The following is a 20,997-nucleotide window of genomic DNA, read 5'->3' on the forward strand; positions in this document are numbered from 1 at the left end:
AAATAATTTCTCCTGAGTTTTCTAGGTAAGCAAGGTCAAACTGTGAAGATATAACCATTCTTTTCTCATCCACATGAATGCAAAGATATACTAATGTAAACAATCTAAAAGTCATTTATATATGGCACTGAAGTATATTACTGTATTATTCATTTGGCAGAAGAATATCTTCCTAATTAAATTTTGATTAGGCATCTATTAAAAGTAATTTACATTTTCTGATCAACGCAATGACTAAAGCATGTGTCATTTGTGGGCAGCTGGGGGAGCTGCTTGAGTCTGAGAACTTGCTGAGTACTAAGAGGGGAGGGACTTAAGTATTTTGAAAGTTTCACTCTTTGGGATTTGGCTATATAATTTATTTTGGACACTGAAAAAAAATTCCATGCCTTCACACAGATTTTATGTTAAATTAGCACACCATTCACAGAAATATCAGATATACCCTCATTTTTTAAAAAGTGATAAGGACTTCACTTTACATGAAAGGATTCACATATTAGAGGAAAATCATCACAGGTTTCCTTTGAACATAAAATGCCTCTGAGTTAAAATGCCATTAAAAATTATTGAATAAATTAATGATTGAATAGCCATTCAATTTCTAAGTATTATGAAAGACTCTCTTAAGATGTCCACAGCCTGTTTTTCCACTTTAAATTTCACTAATTAATCACTAATTAATCTAACCAGTAATGCCTAAAAGAAATCAACACTCATTTTTTTTTTTTTCTTTTCCCGGTACACGGGCCTCTCACTGTTGTGGCCTCTCCCATTGCGGAGCGCAGGCTCCGGACGCGCAGGCTCAGCGGCCATGGCTCATGGGCCCAGCCGCTCCGCGGCATGTGGGATCTTCCCGGACCAGGGCACGAACTCGTGACCCCTGCATCGGCAGGTGGACTCTCAACCACTGCGCCACCAGGGAAGCCCAACACTCAATTTTTTAATAATCTTAATCTGGCTATCTTTCTTCATACCTAAAATTGGTAAAAACTTGCCTTTTCCCCATACACAGGCATCACCTTATGATAAAAAGTAAGCAAAAGTTTGTGCATAACCAAACATGTATAGTGGTTAAAATAACTTATCTTTAGTATACTGATTTCTAATTGTTTCCATAAATAAACTTTAACAATGTGTGGCACATGCATGTTTGAGTACCATGTGATGTAAGATTCACTTCTGAATCAGTTTTAAAGCAATTGATCAGCAGCTCTTAAAAGGCTTTAAGTGTCACATAAAGAATAGGCCTTATTAAATAAACTCAGAAGTCATATTTTCTATTATTTAACAGAGAATTCTGGTCTTGATAAAAAGCAAACAAACCCCACAGGTAAAAGAAATGAAGCACATACCAAATGTTTAACACAAAGCTTTTCACTTACTTGGTACTAGGTCGTTTTTGCAGAGCTTTATCCAGGATAAGAGATGGAGCACTCCTCCTCCTTTCTGCTAGTGTTTTCATTTTCTGTAGAGGAAAAAAGATCACAATGAAGACCACATGGATTGTAAAGCAAGTAAATGCCTATTTTCAATCCAACTCAGCAAGTTTTGTATTGCCTATCCTTACCTATCAAGGAGTTTGCAATCTTATTCTGGAAATAAATAATAACATCTAAACTAAGATAGTAAGCGTCAAAAAGTGGTACAGGCAGTAAGTATTTTTTATGGTCAGAGAACAAGGTGGTTAAATGGTGACTAGAGTATATGGGAAAACAGCTCATAACCATTATCATCAACTGCAGCTTTACTGCTTATTATGTGCCAGGCCCTATGCCAAAGGTAGGACTGGATTATCTAATTTATACTCTAAAACGTCATCAGAGTAGGTTCTACTAGATCTTTTTCACTGGTAGGGTAGGCCCCAAACTGGGCTTCAGGGACAGACAGAATTTGAAGAGATCAAGTAAATGGAGAAGATAAGTAGTTAAAGCACAAGATGGAGACTAGATTTCTTACACATTTAATAGACATTTAAATTTAAATATTTACACATTGGGGAATCTGGTTTTCAAAGGAGGGTTTTTTTTTTGCTGTAACTTTAAAGAAAAAAAAGATTTTTTTTTCTTTTCTAAGTGGTATATAAATATAGGATTAATTGGATAATTCAGGTACTCTGTTCTACAGGACCTAAAATTTGTGGTGAGGTTTTATTCAACTTGAATTAACCCGACAATTACTCTCTAAATTTTCAATCTTACAGATTTAACACTTCTAGATAGAGTCAGAGGAACTGCCACTGGATATAAATGTGAAAATTTACAATACAGTCACAAATAGCCATGAGTGAAGTTCAGGCTGTGTCACCAAAGCATTCTTCCTGCTCTACTCTCTCACCCTTTCCTGGCCAGAAGTCTCACCCACTGCCTGAGGGCCTAAGCCAGCCATGCTTGGGACTGGATGATCTAAAAAAACCCCACATAAAACCAAGTGGCTCAGTATCAGTTTCTCATTACATGATTCATAAAGGAATTGCTTCTTAATAAAACCTAGATCATCCTAAGGAAGAGAAGAAAAATCATCTAGTGAGAAGGGGATACTAGACTTTGGCACAATTCTTTTCCCCCAGTTTCACCATGCCCCCATGGATCTCTCCCATTATTGTTGGCAGATGTGTGAGAAGTCAAATGCTGAGTGTATCTATGTCATCTAGTAGACTCATATTCAGTGCCATGGCCTCAGTGTTGCTGTTCCCTCCATTAATCTTTTGGCTCACACATGAAAACTAAATGCCCAAACCTCCTCAGTATACCTCAGACAGCAACAGAAACAATTACGTAAAACATTAATAAAGAACAGGAAACAAATGGGTAAGAAATATAGAACACCATACTTCTCAATCAGGAGTTATTAACCATGAATCAGTTTCAGGGCAGGTTAAATTGTATAAAATTTTTTACATGATAGTATTTGGTGCCTTCCTTCTGAAGAGAAAGCCCACAGTTTTCATCAGATTCCCAGAAGAATCTCTAATCCCTCCGAACCCCAGTGATTTTGATAAACTACTTTATATATTATAGCTCGTAAGCCCTATCCTACTGTTTTCCATTAGTCACACCTCCTGGGAACCCAACTCTCAGGAATCTAACATCCTGAGGCCAGTGTGAATGTAGAGGTTGCAGGGTGAAGGGAAATCTAGGAGACAAGTATTTGTATTGCAAAGTCCAGCGGCCTGTCCCCATATGAAGAGTCTCAATTCTGAAAGATTAGGTTGATTTTACTTAGAAAGGTGGCAGTTTGTTCCTATGCAGATTTTCTGCAGGATTCTGTTTCACCTTCAGGTCTAGGTTTGATTCCTACTCCTTATCCTGAATCCCTTTACTCAGGATCTATTTACTACGCTTTGAACTTTGAAATGCTGCCAATCCTTTAAGCTTGACCTGGGCCCCTTACCCTCGATCTGTTTTGACCTTGAGGGTCTGCCTAGCCTACCTGAGCAGGGGCCACATTGCTGGACCTGTCTCAGCAGTCTTACTTCTGCTGCTCCTAATCCTCTGACACCACTCTCAGCAGATCCAAGTGCCTAAACAAGATCTTCATTAACATATGATTTCTAATTCTGAGCTCCCTGGTTTTCGGGTTTACAAAGAATTTGGAAAGGGCTCAAAAGACAGCCATAAAAATGATTTTAAAATGTGAAAAAAAGAAAGAACCCTAAGACAAGTTAAAATGATCTTAAATTCTTCATTTGGAAACAGTAAATCTCCGAAGTAATGCAGTTATTATACAGAGGATAGCAAGGGTCTTCCAAAGAAGATAAGGCGAAAAGAAATGCAGCTATACTATAGACTGAGAATCCAGGTTAATCCTTCAAGATATTTATAAAAGCTGTGAATGAAATTATGAACATAATTTCAAGGGGTTCAGAAACACCCAACAAGGATTCTTGAGGGATCCATGGACTCCAAATTTGAAACCTTCCCATACAAGGAAATCTTTCTGAGACTGACGGCTGTTAAACATGAGAATGGATAATTAAAGAAGAGTGACAAATTTTCTTCTGTAAAGGTTCTTTTAAAATAGGCGTTTTTCAGGGAGACCTAATGTAGAGTACCATTTATATATATTTGTATATAGTAATTAGATTGTTTTTTCTTAGTTATAAAATTGGCAGATGTGTGAGAAGTCAAATGCTGAGTGTATCTACATCATCTAGTAGACTCATATTCAGAGAATGCAATCAAACTACAGGCAAAATATTATTTTTATTTGAGGTCCTATTGTTTGTACTGAGACTTACACCACTACTAATGAGACATGCAGCCTAAGGCAATTCAGACACCCCTCTGGGCCTCCATTTCTGTATCTAGAAAATGAGAAAATTTGGACTACATAGTCTCTTAGGTTCCTTCTACTTCTGATATTCTCATGTTAAGTGTCTACCAAAGATTCACCCTGGATATGCTAGAAAATAAACATTATATACAAAATGAATTTAGAATTTGTAGGATTCATTTCTCTTGTAAGTAATAAAAAGTCTTAAGAGTTGTCAATATAATGGGAGCCTAGGTATTAATTCATTCAAAATACATATCTCTTTCTTTTGCTCAAAAGTATAGCAAAACAAAGAACCAATGGTGACTTCAAAAAACTTCACATATCTATCAAAGAATCTGTTTTCAGGCAATAAAGACTTGGATTTTCTTTTTGTTTATAACAACTGTGTGAAATACAATACATGGAAATAGAAGGAGACTATCGATTCCTTTCTAAATGTACAATACTACAAACTTGTCAGGACAGACTGAGGCTATACTTATATTGTACCAGCACCAACAAATTTCCCAGTTGTTCAGTGACAGGGAAAACTATGATCGTTTGCCTCACAGGAAACAGAAAATAGGTTTAAAACAGTGTAGGTTTCTTTGTTAGCTTAAAAATTGTAATCCACAGTGGTTTTTCAGAATGCCCAAGTGCTTGATGTCTATATTGAGATTACCTCATAAACATTGGATGCCATTCTGAAACTGAGTAATTTTTAAAAGGTAATCTTCTAAATTGACAAACTAAACATTAGGGAAAAAATCAACTGCATTAATCTTTTAGAAATGATTTTCTTGATTTTGTACCATTTGCCAAGGTTTAAGCACTAGAGAGCAATTAGATCTTTGGTTTTCTAAGCTGTCTCCTCTGCAGCTATATTCAGTATCAGAGGCAAAAAAACTATTCTGCCAAAGAGTAAATGAATGGAGATCATAAGTGAAGATGAGACCCAAATGCCTACACTTCATTTTTCTTTCATGTTTCAATAATAACACAAAACTGTAGCAACTTTACCTGCTAACGTGCAAGGTGCTTTCCACTTCAATTCTTTTTTTAATCAGTTGGATGAACTAAATGTTGAATTCTCTGTGTTCCTAACTTGCTTCACAGCTATGCCTCAGTTACAGCATTTCAGATTATATTATAATTATCTTTCTGCCCCTTTCTAGGGAGCAAGGACTACATCTTATTTCCAAACTTTCTCCCGTCCTTCAACAACTACTGAAATTCTACTCTGTAGCAGACCTATCTTTGCATTCCTAGAGCCTAGTACAATACCTGATACAAACTATATACTCAATAGATGAAGGTTTTAAGTGAATTTAAAAATCCACTCATTGTCCCCATCTACACTACTGCGCCCAAACACACACACAGAAACATAAACAAACTTTCTTAAAGGGGTTCTGCTGGAATGCTGTCACTAAGGAAATATAAGCATTTGCTATGGAACTGGATGGTAGAATCATCCTTGTACATTGCAAACTACATCTTTTGACATAGTGTTGACATTTACATTACCATTGAGTTTCATGGTAAACATTTGTCTGATGATTCTTTTAACTTGTTGGCAACTTAATTCCTTGCCAACAAATGGTGCTGGGAGTGGATATCCACATGCAAAAGAATGAAGTTGGACTCCTATCTCACACCATATACAAAAATTAACTCAAAATGGATCAACGATCTAAAAGAGCTGAAACTATAAAAATTTTAGAAGAAAATATAGGCATAAATATCTGTGACCGTGGATTAGGCAATGGTTTCTTAGATATGACCAAAAGCACAAACAACAACAAAAAAACACAGATAAATTGGACATCATCAAGGTTAAAACTTCTGTGCTTCAATGGACACTATTAAGGAAGTGAAAAGAAAACCTACAGAATGGGAGAACATTTTTGCAAATCATGTATCTGATAAGGGATTTGTATCCAGCATATTTAAATTTAAGGAACTGTTACAATTCAATAAAGACAAGTAAGCTAGTTTAAAAATGGGCAAAGGATATGAATAAACAGTTTTCCTAAGGAGATATATAAATGGCCAATAAGCACATGAAAAGGTGCTCAACATCATTAGCCATCAGGGAAATGCAAATCAAAACTCTGAAATACCACTTTATACTCATCAGGATGGGTACAATAAAAAAGACAAATAAATAACAAGTGTGAGAATGTGGATAAATTGAACTGTTATTCACTGCTAGTGGGAATATAAAATGGCGCTGTCACTTTGCAAAACAGTTTGTAAGTTCTGCAAATGGCTAAACATAGAGTTACCATATGATCCTGAAATTCCTCTTGGGTATATAACCAAGAGAAAGGAAAATATATGTCCACACAAAAACATGTACGTGAATGTTCACAGCAACATTATTCATAATAGTCAAAAAGTGGAAACAACCCCAATGTCCATCAACTGATGAATGCATAAACAAAATGTGGTACATCCATAAAATAGAATATTACTTGCCAATAAAAGAAAAGAAGCCATGAAATGTACAACAACATGGATGAATCTTGAAAACATCATGCTAATTAAAAGAAGTCAGTCCCAAAGGACCACATACTATATGACTCCACTTAAATGAAATATCCAGAATAAACAAATCTATAGGAACTTAGATTAGTGCTTGCCTGGGGGTTGGGGGATGAGGGAATTGGGATGTAATGGCTAACGGGTGCAGTGTTTCTTTTTGTGGTAATGAAAATGTTCTAAAATTGTGGAAATGAATGCACAATTCTAGGAATATACTAAAAACCACTGAATCCACTTTTAAGTGGATAAATAGTATATAAATTATATCTCAACAAGGCTGTTAAAATGAAAAAAACAAAAATAACAGCAACAAAAATTAACTACCAAACTACTAAACTACTGGGCTCCAGCCCAGCAAACTGGTTCATAGCCAGAAGCTATAATTTTCCTTACTCATATAATAATCACCTGAAGTATATTTACATTAAAATGGAAATTACTTATTTGTTTTTTGTCCAACATGTTTTTGTACAAAATATCTGAGTGGCTCTCCATTTGAATTCCTCAGAGATCTGAGGAATATGCCCACCTGCTTATTGTGGTTTGCCACTATTTCTTCCCTATTCCTCCAGTGCCCTACTCAGTATTTCCACATAGTAAATTCTCAATAGCTGTGTGTTAAATCAATGAATTAATGCTACCAATACCTGAGGGTTTAAGGTGGTAATGCAAGTGTGCCTACGTAGGAAAATAAGATTGTAAGCCGGTTATCGAAGAAAAAAGTTTTGTTCTTTTATTTTCAACAACGCATACAACACTGTTTATATTAAAAACCTATATGTAGGACTTCTCTGGTGGTGCAGTGGTTAAGAATCCGCCTGCCAATGCAGGGGACACGGGTTCCAGCCCTGGTCTGGGAAGATCCCACATGCCGCGGAGCAACTAAGCCTGTGCGCCACAACTACTGAGCCTGTGCTCTAGAGCCCGCGTGCCACAACTACTGAAGCCCATGCACCTAGAGCCCGTGCTCTGCAACAAGAGAAGCCACCACAGTGAGAAGCCCGCAGACCACAACAAAGAGTAGCCCCCGCTCGCCACAACTAGAGAAAGCCCACGTGCAGCAACGAAGACCCAACACAGCCAAAAATAAACTAGTTAATTAAAAAAATTTTTAAAAAAGAAACCTATATGTAGTCTCTCACTGGAATTTTAACTTCGTGTCAACCAGGAGATACAGAGCTATTTTTGGAACCTCTAGATCACTCTGAATCTGGTCATTCTCAGTTCTCATAGAGATTTAAAGGAAAAAAAGCCTAGCAAAAGAAAGGACCAGGATGAAAGAGTTAAGTCAGATGGACTACAGTTTTTCATACTTTGCTTTGTTCCAGTCACTTTATGAAGAAAAAAATTCAAGCATTTCAGTTGAATTTAAGTCAAATGTACTAAAGTCACTTTCAAACATTTAAAATTAGCATAACGTTAAAATAAGGACTTTGAGGAAAGCTTTTAAGAACTCTAAACTTTCAAAGATAGAAAAAAATGTTTAATCAAATTTACAAATTACCTTACTCAAATTTGACTCTTAATCCTTTGTGGCTAATCTGTACAATTTAGTGAGCAATGAACGATTTCTTTCTTGTCTTCCGTACATGTCTGCTGCACTTATTTGCAGAGACATATCTCAAAGACATCGGCCCTGCAAGGGAACAAGGAAATTATTTGTACCCCTGCCCCTTGCTTCTATGTCCTATTACCACAAGATTTTGACCACTGGATGAGCTGAAGCTTCCCACTATTGTCACTTTTGTCTGTGATGAGTATGATCTTCTATTTACTCATAATCATCCCAGCCAAAATCAGTTTGAGCATTTAATTAAAACAAATGTCATCCCAGCCCTGACTATCATAAAGGGATATAATTTCTTTCTGAAATTAAGAAAGAAATGTTTCTACTTTTGGCTATCTTTCCTCTTTCTGTGAGACAAGAACTTTGAAATAAAATAACAAACCTAAGAATCTATGTAATGTAGAAGAATCGGCACTGGGCTAGAAGACATTGGACCTAAATTCTGGATCCTGCTTCTATCACTTCTCAGAGTCTTCTCTGTAAAATGACATGACTGTTTGACCTACCACAAAGAATCAAAAAGATTATATATGTGGAAGTCCTTTGACAGGGAAAGCACCATGATAGTATAACATACAGAGTAATGCTTTGGAGTGCATAAGTACTGTATGTAATAAATATGAGAATAGTAGAACTCCCCTTCTACATTATTATTTGTTCCTCTGTCTCTACCCTACCCATGCAGACTTCTGGAGTACCACTATGTGCCTTCAAGTTGGCTGGACTTTCTTCTTTGGCAAAGCTACCAGTTTCAACCTCCTGTCATGATTCCCTTTAGTAACACCCTGGAGTAGGCAAGGTTGATCACCAATGGTCTATCCCTAATATTCCCTTACAGGGCAGGGCTTCACTAAATTTTTCACATCACAGTCCATACGAAGTGCTATTATTTCTACATCCATGGCACACTGTGACAAAGGGGTTCTCTGGTTCCCCAGTGCCCATCCACCTGCATGAAGGCTAAGAGGCTTGAATGTATCAGACATTGTTGGAAAACTCGGCAACCTCTCACTTCCTCCTGCAGAGGGGAAGAGTACAGTGATCAAATCCAAAAACCATAATGGTAAAAACCAGAGTGTATCAAATAACAATAAAAAACAGGCCAAGGGCTTCCCTGGTGGCGCAGTGGTTGAGAGTCCGCCTGCCGATGCAGGGGACATGGGTTCGTGCCCCGGTCCGGGAAGATCCTACGTGCCGTGGAGTGGCTGGGCCCGTGAGCCATGGCCGCTGAGCCTGGGCATCCGGAGCCTGTGCTCCGCAAAGGGAGAGGCCACAACAGTGAGAGGCCCGCGTACCGCAAAAAACAAAAAAGAAAACAAACAAAAAACAGGCCAAGATCCGATCAGATTCAGATATACTGTAACCTCATAATGCCTCCTGTGGAAGCTGAGGTTCCAGATGGTGAATGTAGGGGTAGAAGAGGAAATACAGACAGGATGAAGGTAAACAGGGAAAGCAAAAGGCCACAAAGCAGTTGGGTTTTCCAGATCTTTGAAATATGAGCTGATGTGGGCACACATACATTCCATTTTCAGAGTCCACACACAAGTGACAAGACATCCAGAAACAGGCCTTACCTTTCAGTTGTGTCATGTGACAGCTGTCTGTCAAAATTAGGTCAAGGCTGTTCAGCACAGCAGTGACATACTGATAGAGCTATTTCTGCTGTCAGTTGGATGTTTCTAATCTAAACTTGTCCTGGATAAAGAAAATCAGACTGAAACAAAATTATAAAATAAACTGGCTATGTTGCCTTCAAGCCCCATTACTGGTGGCTGACAAAAGGCAGTTTCCTCTGATCCCTTTCCAGTCTCCCACATTGTGGCTAAGTCTTCCATAAGCAAACAAAAGACAAACATCACCCCATCCTAGGCTGCTTCAAAAAACTGCTGCTGTGGCTACTAACGAATTGAGCATTCACCTTGAAGGCTTTCTGCACACATTAGAACCTTAGAGTCCCTGTGATCTAGAAAACTTGCTATACCAACAGAACAGGAAAGCAAACTTTCACCTCAATGAAAGTTTATTTTAAAGGTAGTCTGGGGACTTCCCTGGTGGCCAGTGGTAAGGAATCCACCTTACAGTGCAGGGGCCATGGGGTCCATCCCTGGTCAGGGAACAAAGATCCCACATGCCACAGGGCAACTAAGCCCATATGCCTCAACTAGAGCCCGCATGCCGCAAACTACAGAGCCCATGTGCTCTGGAGTCCGCATGTCACAACTAGAGAGAAGACCGCACGCTGCAACAAAAGATCCTGCATGTCTCAACGAAGATCCCGTGTGCCGCAACTAAGACCCGACGCAGCAAAAAGTAAATAAATAAATAAATAATAAATAAATCTTAAAAAATAATAATAAAGGTAGTCAGCAAGCTCAGGCTACTTACTATACCAAAATAACACAGACTGGATGATTTAAATGACACAAACTTATTTCTCATGGTTCTGGAGGCTAGGAAGTCCAAGGTCAAGGTGTCAGCAGATTTAGTTCTTGGTGATGGCCCTCTTCCTGCTTTGCAGACAGCTGCCTTTTTGTTGTACCCTCACATGGGGTACACAGAGAGCAAGCTTTCTGGTCTCTTATAAGGGCCGTAATCCCATCATGGGGATTCTGCCTTCATGACCTCTTCTAAGCTAATTATTTCCCCTATCTCCAAATACAGTTGACCCTTGAAGGACACAGATCTGAACTGTGCAGGTCCACTTACATATGAAATTTTTTTCAATAAATACATACTATAGTACTAAACCATATGAGGTTGGTTGAACATGTGGATGCAGAACCATGGATAAAGAGTGCCCACTATAAAGTTCTAAGTGGATTTTTGACTGTGTGGAGGGTCAGCACCCCTAACTCCCACATTGTTCAAGGGTCAATTGTATTATCATACTGGGGGTTACAGCCTCAAAATCCGAGTTTCGGGAGGACACAAACATTCAGCCTGTAACAGAGGTTTTTGCCAAATACCCTGGAGACTGAGGGGTATGAGTCATGAAACTCCATCAAATCACAATAATAAAATGTACATACATGTCCTCAAAGCACTGTTTATATGAGTGTATGTATATATAAGTTTGTAAACACACACATATCTAACCTTGATATTATATACCTATTTATTTTTGTGACACTGTATAGTTTATAACATGTTTTAGCAGCAATTTAAATTGAAGTCCAGTGTATTTTCAGCTACTGATACCTTCTAAGAAGGCAAGTTTTATAATCACAGATGTTTGTTAAGTTGTATGTGGTCCTATAAGGCACAAGACATCTTTACTTTGAAAAGAAGAACCACCAAGTCCTGGATGGCAGGATAAGAACAGTGAAAGAATTCAGACACCCAAATTATTGAAGTTCAAGTTTTCACTTTCTGAAGATGCTATCAGCTGTCTCACTTCTCCCAGTCTACTGAATATGTTCCACCTCTTATCCCGCAGATCTTTCACCAAACCCTAAATCAGAAGAATGGTGAAGGGAAAGAGTTATAAATTGCTTCACAACAAACTTCATTTCAGAACCAAAAAGCAACTGCACCATTTAGATATCTGTGACTTGTGAATTTTCAGTCTATAAGTTACAACTCTCTGTTTAACTTTGAGGACTCAATATTCAAAATTAATAATTACTTTTTACACAAATGTGTAAAGAATGTGTAAAAATAAAGTATCTTTAACTTTCATTTCATAAAAAACAACATATTCTGTTCTAATATATGAATGTCAAAGTCATGAAAATTAATTTTTCTTTTTGCTATGTTAAAATGCACTGCTGTGTTCACATTTTAAGTGAAGATGACTATGGAAGCAAGTTTTTTCCTACACTCAAGATTCATGATATCAAAATGCTTACTGAATTGAGAGTTTCAGCTGGGTTTCCCACACACAATTTTCCACGGTGGAAACAACTGAGGCATAGGATTCTGTGCATCCACACATAACTTTGAAATATATTTCTATGAGTTTGGAGAATATGCCAAGTTTTCCAACAGCATTAATGTGGAAAGCAGGCCTGGCTAAAGAGCTCCTGAAATATGAGTGCCTTATATAAAACATCTGAAAATGACAGATGACAGATACCAAGGGATAAAGATCACAAACTTCCAAAGAAATTATAGCAATGATTGTGTCACTGATTGTCACTATTAGTCAATATTTACTATGATGGTTAATTTTATGTGTCAGCTTGACTGTCCATGGCATGCTCAGATTACACATTATTTCTGGATGTGTCTGTGAAGGCATTTCCAGATGAAATCAGCATTTGAATTGGTGGACTCAGTAAAGTAGGTTGTCCTCCCCAATGCGGGTGGGCATCATTCAATCCCTTGAGGACCTTTACAGAACAAAAAGTGGAGGAAGGAGGAATTTGCCCCTTTTTCCTCCCTCACTGTCCAGCTGGAACATTTCATTTCTTCCTGTCCTCAGGAAAAGATGGTGGTGAATTACACCACCGACTTTTCCGCAGATGGCAATCATGGGACTCCTACTGGTCTGTTTTTCTGGAGAACCCTGACTAATACATTTACCTAACATTTACCTAATGGCAGCAGTGAACATAATATTCTGTGGTACACGGAGAATGTAGAGGCTCTGCTCCCTAAAGAACGAAATTATCTCTCAGGAGAAAAACTTCTCAAATATGGCTTGTTCAACTGCTTATATAAAATTCACATCTACTCTCCCCTACATCTTATGTTATAAACAATAAAAAATGCATCTATAATCTAGTTGGAAAGAGAAATAGAGTTAGAAGATCTGGGTTCAAATTCCAGCTCTGTTGCTTACTACATGCAGCCTTGGCAGGGCTCAGTTCCTTCCTCTCTAAGAGTACATTAATAATGCCTACTCCATATATTATAATCAATGTGTATTATGTATAGTTAGGCATTTAGTTAAAGAAGTTTTTTGAAAAATTTCCTTTACTTTTCCGTATATTATAAACAGTAAACTCTTATCTTTTTCCTCCAGTTTCTACCTTACAATATTTGATATTTATGACATTCAAGGGTGACTGCTTTGATGGTTAGTGTTATGGGCCAAATACTTGTTCGCCCCCCCCCAAATTCATATGTTGAAGCCCTAACCTCCAATGTAATGGTATTAAGAGGTGGGGTCTATGGGAGGTGATTAGGCTTAGATGAGGTCATGAGAATGGGGCCCCTATGACAAGGTTAGTGCCTTTATGAGAAGAAACCAAAGATATCTAACTCCACCTCCATCTCTCTCACTACTTCTCCCTCCCCTTCTTCCCCCTCACCTTCCTCACTCTTTCTTCTCACTCTGTCTCCCATGTGAGGACACAGAAAGAACTGGAAGCCAAGAAGAGGGTTCTCAGCAGGAACTGAATTGGCTGGCACCCGGATCATGGGAATTCATAGCCTCTACAACTGCAGGAAATAAATGTCCTTTGTTTAAGCCACCAGGTTATGGTATTTTGTTACAGCAACCCGAGCTGAATAAGACAAATAGCATTCACTCATTTGCATGTAAATGTTCTTGTATTAAATCCAATGAAATAAAACTTTTTTTATTGCTTTACAGATATCACCTGGTAAAAATTACTAATGGCCTCTGCACTTTTTTCGAAAGTGTTTTTATATTCTTTCTTCTTTTGACCCATAAAAAACAACTTTGTGAGATATACAGGATATGGATTATTACCCCTATTTTACAAACAAAGAAACGAAGTACAGCCAGAAGTTCAGAGGTCACACCGGTGATAACAGGCTCTTTCTGATCTAATTCAGTTTTTGATAATTCCAGACTGCTCCCAGCCAAAACAATCTCATGGACCTGATTTTATGCCACTCATTTTGTGAATAACATCAGAAAAGTATTCGGTAGGATACTGGCTTAACCATGAGCATAATATTTTTCTCAGTATTAAAGAATAAAACCAAGTCTTACACACAAAGTTGCTTCATTCAAACCCCAATTGCAAGACACACACATGGCTTAAAGTTGGCTTTCAGGGGTGTTGTACCATAAACTGCTATAAACAGATTTGGACCCAGAGAATGTAGAAAGAAAAGCCAGAATGAAGTGTATAATAGTAGCTGTTACATTTTTAAATGTTGGAGCTATTTTAAAATCCTTTTGCTTTGACTGATTTTCTGTGCTTGTAAGTCTCTCTTCCCTCCCCAAAACCTACCTTATTTAAAGACTGTTCAATTAATATGTGAAACCAAAGGGTCAGGGGCTTGAAAATGACACAAATCATCCCTAACTGAAATTATTCTAATATGTGCTGCCATTTCATTTCACAAAAACTGTTCTGCCCAAACGTGGATATGCTCAAGGATATGTTATCCAGAAGAATTATCCAGAATTCTATCCATAATGCATTATCCAAAGAAACAAATTGTAAACTGTAAATAAAGAGCAGTTCTCGGGCTTCCCTGGTGGCACAGTGGTTGAGAGTCCACTTGCCGATGCAGGGGACACAGGTTTGTGCCCCGGTCCGGGAAGATCCCACATGCTGCGGAGTCACTGGGCCCATGAGCCATGGCCGCTGAGCCGGAGCCTGTGCTCCGCAGCAGGAGAGGCCACAACAGTGAGAGGCCCGCGTACTGCAAAAAAACACAAAAAATCAAGCAAAAAAAAGAGCAGTTCTCTCACTGCAGAAAGTTCTAGTCAACAGTCATGCTCTAGAGGTCAGCAAACAACACCAGGGATTCACCTCCTGTTTTTCTAAATAAAGTTTTATTGGAACACAGCTGTGCCCATTCATTTACATATTGTCTATGGCTGCTTTAGTACTATAATTGCATAGTGGGTAGCTGCAACAGACACACCTTACAGTCTACAAACCTAAATTATTCACTAGCTGGCTCTCTAAGAAAAGGTTTGCTGATCTTGCTCTAAATCATAAACTCTGAACACAGGGGCATATCTGTCCCTGTTCACTGCCGTATGTAACCCAGCTTATATTTAATGAGTATCTAACATGTAGCACTGTCCTTGGCACTGAGGCAGCTGCCTTGAACAATACAGATAATGTCCCTATTCTCATGGTTTTCACAATCTGGTGAGAAGTTCAGGTAACACAACAAGGAAGTAAATAATAATATGTAAGGCAAGGCTGAATGTTAAAATGAGAATAAAACAGAAGGTACAGAACATGACTGAGAGGCAACTTCCATTTAGGTAGTCAGGACAGGCCTCTGGGAGAACCTAAGATCAGAACAATTAGAAAGAATCAACACTGTAAAGATGTGTGGCAAAAAAAAGAAGACAAAAAGGGAATAGCAACACCAAAGCCTCAGAACAGAATGAATGTGATGACTCAATGTGTGAAAAGGAAGGCCCATGTGGCTGGAGAATACACAAGCAAAGCAGAAAAGGCAGATGAGGGGAATGAAGTAAGGAGGGCTAAGTACAGGAGTCTGAATTTTATTCTAAATATGATGGAAAGCCACCACAAGATTTTAAGCAGTGAGGAACGTGATCAATTTAAATTTTTAAAGATCATTCTGGTGCTTCTAAATGGAGACTAGGTCAGGGAAAAGCAAAAAATGTGTTAGACAAGTTAGGGAACTTCTGCAAATGTTCAAGTGAGAGATGGTGGTGGTTTGGCTTCGACTACAATGGCAGCAGTAGAGATGAAAGTGGAGAAATTCAAGATATGTTTTGAAGTGATATTCGACTGGCCTTTCTGATGGTTGTTGTAGACTGAGGAAATAAATGCCAGTAGTTGAAAACAAATTCTAGATTTTTAGCTTGAACAATTGGGACATAGTAGTGTGAATTACAGACATGGTACGGAAGTACAAATAAGAGCCATCACTTATTGAGTGCTATTATATATTAATATTCACTCTCCTTCACATTTAATTTTCCTAACTATCTTGAGGACTTAGATACTATTGTTATTTTTCATTTCACAAATAGGAAACTGTAAAAATTCTGGGGTGGGATAGGGAGGGTGGGAGGGAGACACAAGAGGGAGGAGATATGGAGATATATGTATATGTATAGCTGATTCACTTTGTTATAAAGCAGAAACTAACACACCATTGTAAAGCAATTATGCTCCAATAAAGATGTTAAAAAAAAATTCTGACTGTTCAGTAAGAAACACATTTTACATCACTGCCCAAAATGCACAAATATATAAATGAAACAGAGAAAAAAGTTACACAAAGCAATCTTTACCCTTACCACTGTGCCAATATTTTCTGTTCTATTTCATTTTTTAAAATGTTGATTGTAACTGGCAGTTTAAACAACACTGATCCAAATCTTAGTAATTAACAGTACAACCATATAGTAGACTTTTTAAGAAATAAGTCTCATGACTCACTAGGACTACCAAACACTAAAAAGGCAAGATGAAACATAAAAGATCAATCTGTTGAGTATTGGGGATACAAAAAGATTGTGGTCCATGAGAGTGTAATGGCAATGATTCTGTGAGCTACAATTTGGAAATATTCTTTTATTATTATTATTTTCTATTGCTATGGAGGTCTGAAATCAAACAGATATGCCTACTAACATTTAAAACAGGCAGAGATGCACTTTTCTGGAAAAAAAATATTAAAAGCAAAATAAAATAGTTCTTCAACCTCACTCTCACCCTGAAGGGAGTAAAAAGCTGTAGAAAGACCAGACTGGCAAAATTTTAAAAGGAAAAGACTAGATTGGTAATGTGACAAATCATTACGTTTTATAATGAAGGACAGCATCTTAAGGACAATGGCTTAAGATGCCCAGCAACCCTTCATTTGTTGGACAAGTACTTTGCGGTACTCGGGCCTCTCACTGTTGTGGCCTCTCCCATTGCAGAGCACAGGCTCCAGACGCGCAGGCTCAACGGCCATGGCTCACGGGCCCAGCCACTCCGCGGCACGTGGGATCTTCCCGGACCGGGGCACGAACCCGTGTCCCCCGCATCGGCAGGCGGACTCTCAACCACTGCGCCACCAGGGAAGCCCAGGACAAATACTTCTTGATTGATCAAGCTACTCTCATGCTTTCTCGCTTAATTACCGTTAGTAAAAAAGGATGAGATCTGTTCTGGAATACAAATACTTTATTTCCCCCAATTCCTTAAGTTTACAGGAATAAAAACTGTTTTAAAACCTATGTTAATTACTGAAAATTCATATAGCACTAACCTAGTAAATTCTCTCCCTCCCTCCCTGCATCTCTGAAGGGGAAAAGCGACAAGGACAAACCGCAGCCTCCATACATCAAAGGCTTGAACCAGCACTACAGCCGATACAACATCAAGTTCACTGACACTCCTAGATGGCTCCGCGACACGGTCAAGGTCCTTGGGAGCTCACACACACTTTTACTCTGCACCGATCTCACCACTCTTCCACTGACCTCTAGCCAACCCAGGATCCTGTTGGGAAGAGTCATGAAAGGCAGTAAGATCCGGACAAGTAGGGGAGCCTACGTAGCCCCTTAAGGTTCCAATGATGCAAATGCAATGCCTCAAGATATTTCTTAAGGATGAGTTAGGTTATCCCTCTAATCCCAATTTTTCTCCACAGAAGCTGGAAGGGAACCACCAGGACACAGAGAAAAAAAGCCAAATATCAGGTTTTGGGGGAGGGGAGGAGCGAGGGCAGACACGGCTAAAAACACCCGAATCAATTCCTCCGAGAGCCAAGCAGCAGAGGCCGGCAGCTCGCGGCCACGTGCACTTGCTGAGGGAACCGTTCCAAAGAAACCTGACCCCATCGGAATCGGCACGCCGCTCGGCGGCCGTGTTTATCCGAAAGGAACGCTACAAGTTGTTGCCCGCATCCCTCCTCCCAGCTTTGTCAGGGGCCACGCGCGCCGCCCGCACGCCCACACCGACACCCAACCCCTCTCCAGCCCCTCCAAGCCCCGAGGGCCAGGGGACAAGCGTAGGGTGAAGGCCCCTAAGCCGCAGCCCACCCGCCCCACCCAGCCCAATTCCAAGCCGAACCGGCCCTCCGCGTCCCCGGGCGTCGACCGGGAGTCGTTCTGTGGGGCGCAGGCACCTCTTCCCGGCCACCCCCAGCAAAATATCGCGGAGAGGCCGCGTCCAGGTGAGGGGCTGAGCCCCGCAGGCGCCGCAGCCCGGCCGCCTACCTTCCTCAGCGCGGTAGCCGCACACGGGCGGACGCCGCTGCCCTGACGACCTCAGAGCTGACCCCGTCAAGGGACGGTGAGCTCCCGGGGTACCTCAGGGAACCCCGGGGCTGGGCACCCAGAGGGGCCGGGAAGGGCGATGTCCCAAACCCGGGCCGCGCGCCCCGCCTGAGAGAGGGGGGGCGGGTCCCGCGGCGGATGGAGACGGGGAGGGAGGCTGCCGGGTCCGCTCCGAGAGCGCCTGAGACTCTAGACGCGAAAAACCCGGGGGTGACGGGGTAACTTGGGAGACGGGAAGGCGAGAATGGCCTCAGACGAATGACGCGGGCCTCGAGCGTTAAATCCCTGCGGCGTTCGGCCCGCGCGGCGGCGGCGGGCGCCGGGCCCCGCTCGGCGTCCTCACCTTCTTGGTTCCGGGGGCGCCCGCGATCCGAGACATTCCTGTCAGGGAAGAGGAGCGCGCCGGCTGCCCCCCTAGAGTCTCCTGCTGAGGGGACATCGCTTCCATGAAGAGGACTTTCAAGCAAATCCCAGCCCAGGAGGAGGCTACGCGGGCATGTCCGTGGGACGTTGGCCGGACGGGCGAGGACGCGCGAGGCCGAGGCGGGCGCCGAGCTCAAGCAGCGAGCCGGGCTCCGAGTGCGAGCCGCGCGCCTCCCGTCGGGGCCATGTACAGCCGCCCGCGCTCGGCACCGCAGCTGCAGGCGATTGCGGCGGCGACCGCCCGTCAGCGCCGCGGCCGCCCCGCCTCGGGCCCGCCCCTCGGCGCCAGGCGCCCCGCGCTGGGCCCTCCCCAGGCCGCCCTCCTCCGGCCGCGGCCCTCCCCGCGCCGGTCCGGCCTGAGGCGCGCCCTTCTAGATATATATTAGGGCACGGGCGCCCGACCGACCTTCTCAGTCTGCGCCTCCGAGTGGGGCCAGCCCGAAGGAGCTCAACGGCCGGTGTCACGAACGCAGGCCTCTAGCGTGGATGCGCGCCTCTCCAGCTGCCCAGCCCACTCGCACGCGACCCCATCCCTTCCCGCGCCGCGCCCGTGGGGAAGGCGCCCCGTTAGCGCGTGGAGCGGCGCAGCTGTGGCGACCTCAGCCTGAACAGAGGAGTGGCAGCGATTCCTGCCTAGCTCTCGGCCGACCGCCGAGGGGTCCCCCGCCCCCGCCCCTTCCCCGCCCGGGAGGCCGGGGACGGAGTCGCACGTTGCAGAGGGCCGCGGCCGCGCACATGGGAAGCCCGCGGCGCCGCCTGACCTGTCGTGCGGTTCCGCACGTTAGCCTGCCCGCGGTGGCTCTGCAGCCGCCCGGCAGCAAGCCCTGCGCAATTTGCACCGGCGGTTTCTCTGCGAGCTGCAGAGACCCGGGCATTCCAGACGTGCAAGCGCAATTAAGGAAAATGCGGCAGAGAGAGGACTCTGAAATTTGGCTTAGCTATTGAGAAGGCTACAATATGTGGAAGTGTTTATCAGATATCTGCGCTGAGAGCATAACTTCCTGTCAGCCCAAATAGTGGCAAATTTTTTAAAGGCTAAAGAATAATCAGAGGGAGAGGATTTGGAGCCGACCTGGGCTGAGTTGAGTATTGCCTCACTTTGCAGGACTGGCTGACTGGGGCGGATGATTCGGTAGGTGGCATTCTTCCCTTGGAGTCAGGACTCCATAGGGCGGATTAGTGATGAAGGACACCGCTCTATGATACTAGCTTGTGGAAGAGGTTTGTTTGTTTTTCTGTAAGAAATAACAGATTGAGGCCCCTGCTGGGTTGGGCTGTTATCAGGTCAGGTTGTAGAAGAATAGGGTTCTGGCCAGCTCTGTTCCAAGCAGAAGTTGCTGTCCAAAACCTACCCACACACTACCACCACCACCAAACCCCGGAATTGTTTATTGTGGAAGTAGTGGGGAGAAAATATTCCAGCCCAATTTAAGCCTCGTCCATATCACATTGTTTAAAGTAGGCTTACACAGGCTTTGTAAATCATGCATGCACATATATATATATATATATATAATTTTATAAATCATATACACACACACGTTTTCAGGTTGACTCTCTGTGCTTAGATCCATGTCCAGAGACAGGACTTTGCACTCACCCTAGAGTTTTTCATGAATTTTACACTGCAGAGGGCTTTGCAGCTCTTTTCATTCCTTGTTGAAATCATGCTATTGTGATTCCTATCATGAATGGATGATTTCAGTTCTCTTGCTCTGCTTCATTTTTTAATTTCAATAATTTTTTAAGAATATTTCATGTAATTTACTTATTATGATTAAGGTTTATTATCTTTGTCTTCCAGAGAGCAAGACTCCTTATTGTTGTTCATCCCAAGTGCCTAGACCAGTGTCTGGCACAATAAATATTTGTTGACTCAATGAATGAATGACACGCAAAAAGGATATGAGATAGATCCAGAAGGGCCAGGCTGGAGTTGGTTATTTCAGAGCCTCGTGTATTAAGAGCTGTTTCTTTTTGAGATAAATACCTCGTGCTCCAAATCAAAGTATTACTTAGACTGCATATATGGAAAACCCACTTTCACTTCTTAATTTCTAAGCACTTTTAT

The 20,997-nt window shown here is 41.5% G+C and overlaps 1 protein-coding gene across 2 annotated transcripts in view; it reads right to left on the bottom strand.

Moving 5' to 3' along the window:
* ARHGAP20 (Rho GTPase activating protein 20) overlaps positions 1–19,460 on the bottom strand; it is a 154,556-nt gene extending 135,096 nt beyond the window's left edge. The window contains exons 1-2 of one of the 2 annotated variants that reach the window (XM_049714073.1): positions 19,333–19,460; positions 1,386–1,468 (exon numbers count right to left, since the gene is read on the bottom strand). In XM_049714073.1, coding sequence (XP_049570030.1) covers positions 1,386–1,465 — 80 coding nt within the window. In that variant the 5' untranslated portion in view covers positions 1,466–1,468; positions 19,333–19,460. Of the gene's footprint in view, positions 1–1,385; positions 1,469–18,846; positions 18,978–19,332 lie in introns of those variants that run through there. The other variant, XM_004282256.4, reaches the window with a different exon arrangement.
* Between the last annotated feature and the right edge of the window lie 1,537 nt (positions 19,461–20,997).

Source organism: Orcinus orca, chromosome 8 (genome assembly GCF_937001465.1).
Source record: "Orcinus orca chromosome 8, mOrcOrc1.1, whole genome shotgun sequence".
In the NCBI taxonomy this organism is placed as follows: domain Eukaryota; kingdom Metazoa; phylum Chordata; class Mammalia; order Artiodactyla; family Delphinidae; genus Orcinus; species Orcinus orca.